Raw genomic sequence first — 13,478 nt, 5'->3', positions numbered from 1 at the left:
CCCCCACACCCACCCACACACAATTGTATATATATATATATATATATATATATATATATATATATATATATATCTTTTGAAAGAAAGTTTAACATCTTGAGATGCCGTTTTTGGGCTGTGTTAACTTTATCACTATGCTATCTGTCTGTCTGTCTATCTATCTATAATGATGGGTTCAAATCTAGGAGCTTACATGGGCAAGTGCTGTGTTGTTGAGCTACGTTTTCAGTCCTCCTGGACCAGTTTTAGATGGTAAGAGTTTAGGTTGAGCATGAGATAACGTTTGAAGTTTTGTACACACCCTTCAAACTGCTGGACTTCTAAAATGAAGCAAAATCCTGCAGGACGCAGAACATAAGATGAATTTCACAAAGGTGGGAATGACTTTGGAGTAGCATGAGTTTCTAGTGTCTTCAATGATCCATGAACGCCTAAAGGTTTTTGTTTTTGTTTTTCTTTCCCAGCTTAATGCTGTGCATCAGCAGCTACAAGTTCTGTCCCAAGTTCCATTACGTAAGCTAAAAAAAAAGAATGAGAAGTCTAGAAGGGCACCGAAAAGAAAAAAGGTTAATAACAGAGATGAAAATACAAAGAAAAAGTTTAAACTAATTAAACAAAAAGAAAGGCCCAAAAGCAAGTAAGTACGTTCAGCGGGAATTGATTTTTGCCAAAAGGGTAGCTTGGTAATAGATTGCGCTTTTTTAACCTATGCAAAACCCTGGTTTCCATCCCCCTACCTAGATTAATTGATTAGGATGAAACAAATGTATAATTTTATTACAGTCAACCAAAAAAGAAGAAGCCACCTTTGAAATCTGACGATGAAGACAACGCGAAGCCCATGAACTATGATGAGAAAAGGCAGTTGAGTCTGGACATAAACAAACTTCCTGGGGAAAAACTTGGGCGCATAGTTCATATAATACAGTCAAGGGAGCCTTCCCTGAGAAACTCCAACCCAGATGAGATCGAGATTGACTTTGAGACTCTGAAGGCTTCAACACTTAGAGAATTGGAGAAGTATGTCCTTGCCTGTCTGTGGAAGCGGTCACTGAAGCCCCAAGGTAAACCAAGCTCTCCTGGCCCCATCCAGTCCCATCCCATCCCTTACTGCCAGGCCCCGCCCTCCAGGCCCCGCCCCTCCCCGCCCTGTCAGGCCCCGCCCACCCCTCCAGGCCCCGCCTCGGCCCTCTCTCACGGTAGCCCCCTCCCACAGCTAAGAAGGTCGTCCGCTCTAAGGAAGAGCTCCATTCCCAGAAAAAACTGGAGCTGGAGAGGCGGTTGCTGGACGTCAACAACCAGCTGAACTGTAGGAAACGGCAAACAAAACGTCCAGCAAAAGGTAGATGGCGGTTCCCAGTGCCCGCCCACGACCGCTGACTCGGGGTTAATGCTCCCTGTTTTGCAGCCGAGAAGCCGCAGCCCCCGCCCACGCCGCCGCCACAGCTTGGGCTGGCGAGCGGGTCCCGCCTGAGTGACAGCAGCAGCAGCAGCGGAGGCAGCAGCAGCAGCAGTGACAGCAGCAGCTCGGGGTCCGCGAGCAGCAGCAGCGACTCAAGCTCCTCCGACAGCAGCGATACGGAACCAGGTTAGCTGGCCCTAGGCGCCCTGCCCTCCGGTGGGGGGAGTGACCTTCCCGTAGAGTCAGCGACCCTGTTTGGGAGAAGGACCTGTGCTTTGGGTGCCGCGATCTTTATTAAAACGCGTTACTCTTTCCTTAAAAGAGATTCTGTATGAAAGGAATATAGGAGGTGACTTGCAGGTCTGTCACGTCAAGGAAGCTTAGCTCCCAGCAGGGCGCTACCTAGGAGATGTGCTGGGTTTAAAGCAGGGAGTGTTGCTTTAAGCACTTCTTTTGAGATTCTGGGAACTTTATTTGGGAAACCTTAGTGTGTTCCCAGTGCACTTTGGGGCACTCTAGTGTTGTAAAGTATGTCCTGTTTGCACACCGCTTTCTGAGTTGAACTGTCGTTTTGAATTAAGCCACTCATCTCAAAATTTGTAGAGCATATTTTTCACTTTATCTGTTTCTTAACTATAGAGTATCATCTTTCATCTATAGGAAAATAGATGGGCTACTATATTCTCTTGTACAGGTGCCAGTTGTGTTGAACCAGGTCGCTCACGTTTCGTTTGTTTTCCATGACTAGTTCCATAGCTGGCGTGTGGTCACTGCCCACTACCAAGACGCTGGCTTGGCAATGCTGTTGTATTTAAACCGAACAGCAAATGCAGGATACAGGCACTTTCTTCCCTAAAATTTGCTTTATTGTAAATGAGATTTTTTTGTGAGGTTCATTCCTCCTTTTTAACTGAAAAGAACCCTACAGAAACTGCAGCTAGAGAAGCGGATGCCATTTGCGAGGGCGTCCTTTCTGTAGTCCACAGTCGTATTATGCTGGCTTGCAATAACTCATCTTCCTTTGGTTCTGTTCCGTTTGTTTTTCTGTGGAGCTAATTACTGCATCTGGTTTTCACGTTTCGAGTACGTAGTGATGAACAAAAATTTTGTAAAATTCAAGAGAAGTTTTACTTTGGTTAGAATTTGTCATTCTAATACATTTTAAAAATCACTTAGAGCTCTTTTATTATGAGATATTTCTTATATTTGACTTCTAAGCATAAAACAATATTGGAAAAAATCCAAGTTGCATTTAGTATTTTAAATTGTAACAATATACAATTGTAATTTCATTGAATAAAGCATTTGTGACCTAATAAGTTACAGCACTTTGTCTTTTATTTGTAGGATAAAACTATTATTCTATTAGTTTGAATTATATAACTTTTAAAATTTAATAAATGCTTTGCATGTTAGAAAAAAATACCATATAATAATTTTTCGATGTAGGTACTTTAATAGTTAGAATACCTTCTTTCCTTCCTTTTTAGTTTTATTTTTTCGTCCAACTCATGTAGCCTGACTTGCTTTGTAGACCAGATTGGACTTGAACTCAGAAATCCTTCTACATCTGCCTACCAAATACTGCGATTACAGGTGTGCTGTACCATACCAACTCTTCATAGAATTTTCTAGTATGTTACTTGAAGAGAAAATGTATCACTAGTTATATGTTCTTAAAATGGTACAATATCTATTTTCTAACTTTTTTTAACAGAACAGCTCATTCTCAGAATTCTAATCTTAAAACATTGCTAAATTTGTATTTTATGACCAAAATTCGTGATTGATATCATGTTTCTCAAAGAGTTTTTGTTTTTTTCTGTGGTGTAGGAAGCAAGACCAGCTGTGCTTGTGTATATAAGCCATGTCCTCACTGAGTTTCCTGGGTCGCTCTGGAACTTACTCTGTAGCCCAGGCCATTCTTGTACTTGCAGAACAATTTTGTAAAGTGGGACAGAATTTTTGCTCTGGTTAGAATTTGTCATTTGGATACATTTTTAGATCATTTAGAGCTTCTATTCAGAAGCATTTCTTATATTTGACCACTAAGCATAAAATAATACGTTTAAAAAATCCAGGTTGCTTTTATGACCCCAAGTAGTGAAGTCATAGGTCTGCACTCATAGACTGACACAGAAACTGTTTTAATATGTACATTTTTAAAATAAAAGTAGCAAATTCTCTCCCTGCCTTTGGTACTAGAGATTGACAGTCTCTCATATAACAGCAAGCAAGCAATTTAAACACTGTGCTGTATACAAACCCCAGCCCCACTTCAGACCACCTAATGAATCCGTGACTTGTTACACTGAGATCCGTTTCTGCTCAGTGGATACTGTAAATTGTTTCTTGCTGTCGCTTGAGATGGACTCTCACTGTGTAGCCCAGGCTAGACTCAAACTCTTTTTACAGCCTCTGAGTTCTGGGAGCACAGGCATGTGTCGCTATGCCTGGCTTGTGATCTATTCTTGATATTTGAATTATTTTTGAACATACAGCCTCTCTACTTTATTGGGGGAAACCCTGTTTTATTGTATTATAAATTACGAGTAATTTCCTTTGTAAAGATGTTGAAAGCACAGCTGTCCTTGCACATGACAATATCAGCACTGGATGACAAACATGTCGCCAACCTCCATTGTTTGGTGGAAATGGGTTATTTAACCCTCAAAAGGGGAAAATCCAGTGTATTAACAAAGACATGTAATAAGAGTCCAGCTAGGCATAGTCGCACATACTTGTAATCCCAGTGTTCAGTAAGCTGAGGCAGGAGTGCTATGAGTTTAAGGCCAGTGTGGACTAGTAATGCTACCTTGTCTCAAAACAAACTGAAAGTATCAATAAGATTTTCTGTGATTTGTTTAGAATGGATACAGTGTACTGTCGTGATCTCAAGAGTCTAAGTAACAGAAGCAGCTTTTCTGGAAGTTTTGGTGACTTATATACTTTATTATTAAGATAATCCTTATTTTTTAATTTATCTTTTAATTCTTGGCATACTGGATTTGTTAAAATTTTCTTAGCATATGTGAATTATGTTTAATAACAGGTTTATTATGACATTTTCATACGTGTACATATTTTGATTACACTCACCACCACCTTCTGTGTCTTCCCTTCCCACTCCTGCTCATCCCCTTCCTCTTCCCAATTGTTTCTTCTGTGTGTGTGTCTGAGTATATGTACATGTGTGCGCGCACAGTGTGTGTCCCAGTGAGTGTGTATTCAAGTGTGTGTCCGTCCCATTGAGTGTCCTTAAGGGTGAGAGTTTACCCTCAAAAGAAAAAAGCACGAGTCCCTCACTGTGGTTACCCATTGGGGAAGTTGTCTCTTCCCAGTAAAAGGTGGGGCCTCACAGCTCTTTCCCCTTCCACAGCAGGTATCACTGTCTCCATCCTGTGGCAGTTTCCTCTGTATTATTTCAGCCACTTGACTACAGGCAATTTTGTTTCCTTTAGTTACAATGCTTTAGAGCTTGAGGTGTTTGGGCAGACTCAGATTTCTCTTCTGGTTCCTCCGGTGTCTGTTCCTGTTGTGTTGAGGGTTGGTTCTGCAGCAGCGGTGTGCTGCTTAGGTGTGGCAGACATTTTAAAGGTCATGTCCTAGTTAGGGCTTCTGTTGCTGTGATGAAGCACCATGACCAAAAAGAAGTTGGGGAGGAAAGGGTTTATTTGACTTACACTTCTATATTGCTGTTCACTCAGTATTGAAGAAAGTCAGGACAGGAACTCAAATAGGGCAGGAACCTGGAGGCAGGAGTTGATGCAGAGGCCATGGAAAGGGTGCAGTTTACTGGCTTGCTTGTCATGACTTATTCAACCTTTTTATAGAACCTAGGACCATCAGCCCAGGAGTAGCCCCACCCATAATGGGCTGGATCCTCCCCCATCAATTCTAATTAAGAAAATGCTTACAGGTCTGCCTACAGCCTGATTGGATAGAAACACTTTCTCAGCTGAGGCTCTCTCCTCGCCAGCCAGCATATCTGACCCTTGTCAGCTTGACACACAAGCACATCACTGTTCAGCTACAACCTTTCCTTTCTTGTTCATCTCCAAGATCTTGCATTGATTTGAACATCGCAATATAAAATATTCCAAATTTTAAAGGGTTCACAATATTTAAAAATTCAAATGTTTAAAAGTTTAGTCTCTTATCCAAACTTTCTTTTAAAATCCAGTCTTTGTAAAACTTTTTTAAAAGTTTAAAGTCTCAACTGTGGGCTCCTGTAAATTAAAAAATAACTTCTCACAACTCCAGCTGATAACACAATGTATGGTGTCTCAGATCCACTCATGACCTCTGGGCTCCTCCAAAGGGCTGGGCTCACTTCTGGCTCCACCCACTCAGCACACAGCTTGTCCTCTAGGCCCAGGATGCTTCACTCCACTGCTGCTGTTCTTGGTGGTCGCACCATGGTGCCGGCATCTCCAAAATGCTGGGGTCCCTGCTGCAGCTGGGCTGCACTTTCACCAACAGGCCTCGACTTCTCTGCAATGGCCGCTTCAGTTCTAGGGCTACCGTTGCAGCTTGAGCTACACCTTCAAAATGGCTTCCTCTGGCCTCTCAGAGCTAAGCCTCAGCTGCTCCCCATGACCCCTTCATGCCTTCAGAACCAGTACCTACCATCTGGGTGACTCTTGACTAATTTGACTGACAGCACAAGGTGCAACCTTGATCACCTCTGGAGCGCAGCTTGTGGTGCCGACTCTGAGGAAATACTCTCAGAAAACGTTACCTCAGTGATGCTGATCATCATCAATTGTTCCAGTAAAGCAAAAATTTACTTCAGTGGTTCTGGTCTCTCGCTAACCACAGCTGCTTCTTCAGCCCCGGTTAACCAGAACCACATATTCCCGACTCAGTACCAAATGACCCTCATAGCATTATTAAAGGGCTCTCAATCTTCCCTCTGAGACGTCACAAGCTAGGTCTTCATCGTCTGCACTGCTCTCGACAACCTTATCTTCCATGTGCCACATAACAGCTCAGCAAGCTTTAAGCATTCAGAGGCTTTTCTTACCCAATATCCCATGTCATTTTTCATCATGGAAGAAAGTTGGGGCAGAAACTCAAGCAGGGCAGGAACCTGGAGGCAGGAGCTGATGCAGAGGCCGTGGAAGGGCACTGCTTACCTTTTTGCTCCCCATGGTTTGTTCGGTCTGCCTCATTATAGACTGCCCAGGGATGATACCACGCGCAATGGGCTGGGCCTCCCCATCAATCACTAATGAAGAAAATGCTCTACAGGCCTGAAGCACAGTCTTATGAGGGGTATTTTCTCAGCTGATGCTCCCTCTTCTCAGGTGACTATAGCTTGGGTCAAATTAACAAAACTAGCCAGCATAGGCAATACTACTGAAAAGTACATGAGTGTTATAAGGAGCTTTAAAGCTGTTTGTTCTGAATCACCCAAAGAACCCATTATTTGTACATTTTTAATAATACTCATTTTTTACTTGGTAAACAGGACTCAGAGTACAGATTTCCAAGAATGTCTTGTTGAAAAATCTAGGAGATTGATTTAATTATCATTTCAAGCAAGATATTAAATCTGTTTCAAGATAAAGAGTTGCTAAAGACATCCCAAATCCTTCTCAAATGAGGATGAGACCCTGTAGGCCAGAGGTAGCTAGTTCTTCATGACAATGTGGTTGGATCATTTGCATTTTCTTTTTGGCTGAAATCAACATCTGCAAACACTCATGTACAGATAATTCAAGGACATTTATTAAACATTTTAAGCTCTTTAAATTTATTTTTTATATCCGTTAATATATCAAGTGTCAGATTCAAGACATAGATGAGGCTTGAAAATAAAGCTGATTCCACACAGCCTGTGCTGGCCACACTGGCGCTCACACGGGAGCCACTAGAACAGTTTGGAAACTCAGCGAACTGATATGACACGTAGAGAAGATATAACCAGTTCCTTTATCCTGTGACTTAACCCAGTTATCGAGATAAACAGTCCTATGGCTTAGCTCACTGACCGCAGTACTTAGCCAGGCTAGGTTGTGAAGGCAGCAGCATCAGAAACTCAGGGCTCCAGGCCAGCCCCAACCGCTTGAGACTCTGGCTCAAAAGTTAAACAAAAATAGATAAAATAAATAAAAAATAAAAATAAAAAATAAATAAAAATAAAATACTAGTGCTTCTGTTTGGAACCTTATAGGAAGGAACTACGTAAGTATAAGTGTAAGCTCAAACACTTAGTGTAAAGTAGAATATTTGAAGCATGTTTAATGTGATTGATGTACAGGTAATGAAAGCACCTCCATAGTCATGACATCAGCTCTGTCTTTTGTCAGTGGTTTCTAAGTAGGAATGAAGTGATAAATCACTTTACTGTCATCGAGGTTTTCTGCAGAAGCACAGAGAAGCTGACTAAGTTTCTTTCAATTAAAGTATTTTGATTGAAAGGATTAGAAGGGTGTAAAAAGATAAAAGCCAAAGATCCAGGCTTAATACAATACAATAAAATAAATAAAAACAGGTTCATACACTGAGGTTTGCAATGAAGTTGAACCTTGCAATAATCATTTCTGTCCTGTGCATTTTTTATTTTTTTCTACACAGCTAGGTCTTCCTGGATAAATACATTATCTGTAATAGTACGTCTCAGCTTGGCAGTGTGAGAATGGCTTTTTATAATACTGTGTCTGAGTCTGAGGTGGAATAGACAAGGGAAACAGGTATGCATAGTCTCAACAATACACCAGGGACTGGGTGGTTTCGCAGTTTGGAGCCATGGTGGCTCTTCCAGAGGACCTGGGTTTGGTTCAGAACCTACATGTGGCTCACAATACTATGTAAATTAACTGGATAGTCATTCACATGAAATAATTAAATCCTAAGGCTTCGAAGGGCTATCATGTTTGAGAATAACTATAGTTGTCTGATCTTTGTGGCTTTCCGTTTTCTAACTCAAGTTGAAAGACTCAGTGTAAAAGGGGCAAGGTTTTATGACTGGGTTGTTTTCAGTGTTAAAGAAACCTCCAAATACTGCAAGGAAAATAGCCAAAGGTTTATAGTGCAGGACCAGTTGTCAGGGTTTGTAAACCACTAGAATGTTGTCTTGGCAATGCCTTTCTGTCTCTGTAGAATAAGACAAAGCTGCCCCAGTGAGTTCAGTCATTTCCATGGACTGTTAGAATGGAACATGGTTTCTCTAATCTCATAAATTTTGGTAATTATTTCTTGTGTGTGTGACATCATATTCTGGTCCTGCCTTGTGATTTTGAATTTGTATTCAACTTATTGGGGTTTTATTCCAAACCAGCTTACTGGTGTTATTTGGTGTCTCTGGAGTATAGTCCTCAATGCTTTCATAGGTAAATAGGTACTGATTAAACCTGCTAACCAATTCTACCAATCCAGCTATTTTATTTTAACTATAGTAAGTTGTCTGTGTAGTTTAGAATAAGAACTTTATAATCAAAATTTTAAATTAAGTTTTTGAGAGCTATGAAGTTCAAACACAACATACATCATATGCTTTTGGCTTGTGGTTCATATACATTACTCATGAGAGTTTCTTAATATAGGTGTGCATATTCTTTAGAGACCCGAGAGAATTTTTTTGTTAATAGATACATGATCAGAATTGTTGTCAACTTAATTGGTGTTTCCTAAATCTGGTAGATTATTACTCATTGAAATATATTGTTAAGCTTAATAGCAAAAACATGCATATATGCATTTATATTCACTGTATTCCTGGAAGGCAGTTACTTAAGATTAGGATGGGAAGCAAAGCCCTGAGCTGTAGGCTCTCATTACTCACCTTCTTATATTCTGTACAGCATTGAAATATTAAAAATGCTATAGTATAGTGTTAAGCATACTGTATGTACTAGACAATTTTGAATTATCTAGTTAGTGTCTCCAGATCTTAAGGTACTAATTTTTATAAGCCTAAAGGTTAGTTTTACATGCCATAAAACTAAGGAGATGTTCTTCAGTTTTTCTTAGCAGGACACCAGTGTGATCTGTCATGTTCTTATTCCCTAAGGTGTCTACATTGTAGGGCATTGTATTTAAGTGCATGATTGAGTAGCTAAGATTAATAGATATGTGTTGTTGTTATTATTATAACATTATATTAATGAATATAATATATTCATTATATTAATGAAATGTGCTTTTGTTTTTTGTTCAGAGCTGAAACTGTAGTTTCTTCTTTAAGTGTGAAGGATCTTGGATCTCTCTATCCTCAGTGTGTTCAGTGTCTCCCAGTCACCCCTCTACCCAATCCCAACACTAAAATCAGTCTTGGCTGAGTGATACTGGCTCATGTCATTTTAAATACTTGAATTATTTAAATTACAGCACAGCTTTGAGTGCTATTTAGCAATTTTAACAGTGTCCAGCATCAAATATTGTAAGAGAGGAAAGAACAGTAACACATCCAGTGGAAACTGATGGCATGTCAGGAGGCAGAAGGTAATCATTAAATTAGAATGTTTTAAGTTTGGATAATATTTGGTGTTGACCAGCCTTGGTACCCTTGGGCTTGAACCAAATACCATTCATGTGGTTAATGACGACTGGCTTGGAGCAATGAATCATTACCAACCAGTCTGCTGCTTCACTACGTGGTAGAGGCTGTGCCGGGGAGGATATGGCACCACACTTGGTTTTACAGTAAACAGAAAGGAACCTTGTCACGCCGTGACAGGCAGAAAGGGCTTTTATATTTACTTCGACTGACAGTGTCAGCTGAACAGGTATTTCTAGGGTAACGGAGGCCCTGTGAAACCCATTGGTTCCCTGTGGGGCTGTAGGTGATAGAGGACTCGTCTAGGAAGCATGAACACAGCCCTGGATACCACCCCCATACAAACCAGCTGTCCTAATACTTGCGAGGTGGAGGCGGGAGGATGAGCAATTCAAGGTCATTCTCAGCTACAGATAATTCATTTGTTTCTATCTAGTAGAAACTGCCAAGTAGTTTTCAAATAGAGGGTTGTTAATTAGGTGGATCCTAGTCTAGCAAGGGTATCAGATACTTCACTTAATAAGTATATCCTCGCAGATAATAAGGAACTCTTTGTTTCTCTTGGTGTGTTCCAGTGACTTAACATAAGCTCTGTATAGCTACACTGTGGCCCCTTAGTTGGTGTAATTGGTTTTGTTGTCTGAAAACTTGGGCTCTGTTTTGTAACTCTCTTTTTAAATTCTCACTGAAGTTCCTTACAGTGAAAGAACACACTTAGTTTTTTCCTGAATGTAATCCAAAGTGGAATTTTTGAATAGGTATTTATTCCATCATGAACAATGAAGATTGGGGAAAATATCTTTTCCCATTCAAACTAAATTGGCCTAGTTTAAATAGGGCAAAATCTGTGGCTGTAAGAATTTCTTGGTATGAGAGATTAGTATTAAAGGCAATCTTTTGAAGTGAGCCTTTTCTTTGTTTTCTTATGAGCCCCAAAAGTTTTATTTAATTTCTTTCCTTGAAAAACATTACAAACATATATTTAGGGTGTCTGACATGTTTTTGATATATGCATGCATCTTAGAACAATTCAATTAATAACATTAACTTACTTGCCAGTACATATTTTCTGTGTTGAAAATACTTAAAATCTACTATGTTAGCATTTTTTAATATGCAACTTATTATCAGCCATAGTCACTTTATAACAGAGCTCCTGAACTTGGTCTTCTGTCCACCTGAGAACTTGTGCCTTTTGACTGACACCTGTGACCGGGGAGTTGGGTCCCTTTGACTGACGCCCTGTGACCAGGAAGTTGGGTCCCTTTGGCAAGTTCTCAGTGTCAGACTTCTTCATTTCTAATATGGAAAAGTTGTACTTGGTAGGTTTTTATAAGCTTACAAATGTTGAAATAATTGTCTATATACATTTTCAGAAATATTTCCTAAATTTACTGGCGCAAAACAGAACGATTTGCCTCCAAAAGAAAATATAAAGGTAAGCTGAATCTTTTAACACCAGTGTTGAAAACAGAATAGTCCTGTAACTGTGGGTGTAGTACTAACTTTCTTTAGAACATGGAGGGGGGCAGGACTGGGCATGCTCGTGCCCATAAATGGTGGTTCCGTTGAGGAAGCTGAGGAAGGAGGACCAAAGGTTTCAGCTAGCCCGAGTTATATAGCAAAAGATACACAAAGAAAAGAAAAATAAATCATGTTTTTACATTTAAAAACTCACTTTTTAAAAATCGTATTGATTTTTATTGAGCTCTATATTTTTCTCTGCTCCCCTCCGTTCCCCTCTCCTCCCCTTCAACTATCTCCCAAGGTCCCCATGCTCCCAATTTACTTAGGAGATCTTGTCTTTTTCTACTTCCCATGTAGATTAGATCCATGTATGTCTCTCTTAGGGTCCTCATTGTTGTCTAGGTTCTTTGGAATTGTAACTTGTAGGTTGGTTTTCTTTGCTTTATGTTTAAAAACCACTTGTGAGTGAGTACATGTGATAATTGTCGTTCTGAGTCTGGGTTACCTTACTCAAAATGATGTTTTCTGGCTCCATCCATTTTCCTGCAAAATTAAAGATGTCGTTATTTTTTTTCTGCTGTGTACTATTCCATTGTATAAATGTACCACATTTTTCTTACCCATTCTTTGACTGAGGGGCATTTAGGTTGTTTCCAGGTTCTGACTATGACAAACAAAGCTGCTATGAACATAGTTGAGCACATGTCCTTGTGGCACGATTGAGCATCCTTTGGATATATACCCAAAAGTGGTATTGCTGGGTCTTGAGGAAGGTTGTTTCCTAATTTTCTGAGAAATCGCCATACTGACATCCAAAGGGGCTGTACCATCTTGCACTCCCACCAGCAATGCAGAAGTATTCCATTTTCCCCACAACCTCTCCAGCATAAGTTGTCATCAGTGTTTTTGATCTTGGCCATTTTTACAGGTATAAGATGGAATCTCAGAGTTGTTTTGATTTGCATTTCTCTGATGACTAAGGATGTTGAGCATTTCCGTAAGTGTCTTTCAGCCATTTTAGATCCCTCTGTTGAAAGTTCTCTGTTTAGGTCTGTACTTCATTTTTTTTATTAGATTATTTGTTTTTTTGATGACCAATTTCTTGAGTTCTTTGTATATTTTGAAGATCAGACCTCTGTCTGATGTGGGGTTAGTGAAGATCTTTTCTCATTCTGTAGGCTGTCGTTTGTCTTGTTGACCATGTCCTTTGTTTTCCAGAAGCTTTTCAGTTTCAGGAGGTCCCATTTATTAATTGTTTCTCTCATTGTCTGTCCCACTGGGGTTATATTTAGGAAGTGGTCTCCTGTGCCAATGCGTTCAAGTGTACTTCCCACTTTCTCTTCTGAGGTTCAGTGTGGCTGGCTTTATGTTGAGGTCTTTGATCCATTTGGACTTGAGTTTTGTGCATGGTGATAGATATGGGTCTACTTTCATTCTTCTACATGTTGATATCCAGTTGTGCCAGCATCATTTGTTAAATATGCTTTGTTTTTTTCCATTTGATATTTTTTTGCTTCTTTATCAAAGATCAGGTGTTCAAAGGTGTGCAGATTGTTATCTGGGTCTTCTATTCAGTTCCATTGGTCGTCCTGTCTGTTCTTATGCCAATACCAGGCTGATTTCAGTACTGTAGCTCTGTAGTAGAGTTTGAAGTCAAGGATTGTGATGCCTTCAGAAGTTCTTTTATTGTACAGAATTGTTTTGGCTATCCTGTTTTTTTGTTTTGTTTTGTTTTTGTTTTGTTTTGCTTTTTCCATATGAAGTTAAGTACCATTCTTTCTGGGTCTGTGAAGAATTTTGCTGGGATTTTAATGGGCTCTGCGTTGAATCTGTAGATTGTTTTAAGATTGCATTAAAAAAAATCAGTTTTCAATTCATCAACTAGGTGTTGAAAGTCTTCCTCTTTAAGGATGTGTACTATAGAAATGCTTGACTTCCTCTTCCTTATGAGATAATAACTTATATGTCAAACAATTATGTAGCAAGAGGGCCCACTTTTTCATCCTGGCTGCCTGGCTAGCTTAGCCCTGAAATAACCACACTGAAATGATATTAATAAAAACACTGCTTGGCCCATTAGCTCTAACTTCTTACTGTCTAATTCTT

General features: G+C 39.9%; 1 protein-coding gene across 10 annotated transcripts in view; it reads left to right on the top strand.

Annotated features, from left to right (window-relative positions):
* The window catches only part of Brdt (bromodomain testis associated), a 57,316-nt gene that overhangs the window by 31,077 nt on the left and 12,761 nt on the right, over positions 1-13,478 (top strand). For all 10 annotated transcript variants that reach the window (XM_085691527.2, XM_048447100.3, XM_085691526.2 and 7 more), the window contains 5 exons: positions 465-637; positions 784-1,064; positions 1,217-1,342; positions 1,409-1,588; positions 11,282-11,343. In XM_085691527.2, the coding sequence (XP_085547653.2) occupies positions 465-637; positions 784-1,064; positions 1,217-1,342; positions 1,409-1,588; positions 11,282-11,343 (822 nt within the window). The remainder of the gene's footprint in view (positions 1-464; positions 638-783; positions 1,065-1,216; positions 1,343-1,408; positions 1,589-11,281; positions 11,344-13,478) is intronic.

The sequence above is a fragment of the Myodes glareolus genome, chromosome 8, assembly GCF_982192425.1.
Source record: "Myodes glareolus chromosome 8, mMyoGla1.1, whole genome shotgun sequence".
NCBI lineage: Eukaryota > Metazoa > Chordata > Mammalia > Rodentia > Cricetidae > Myodes > Myodes glareolus.
The sequence above is the reverse complement of the archived record's forward strand: the minus strand, read 5'-3'. Positions and strand labels throughout refer to the sequence as shown.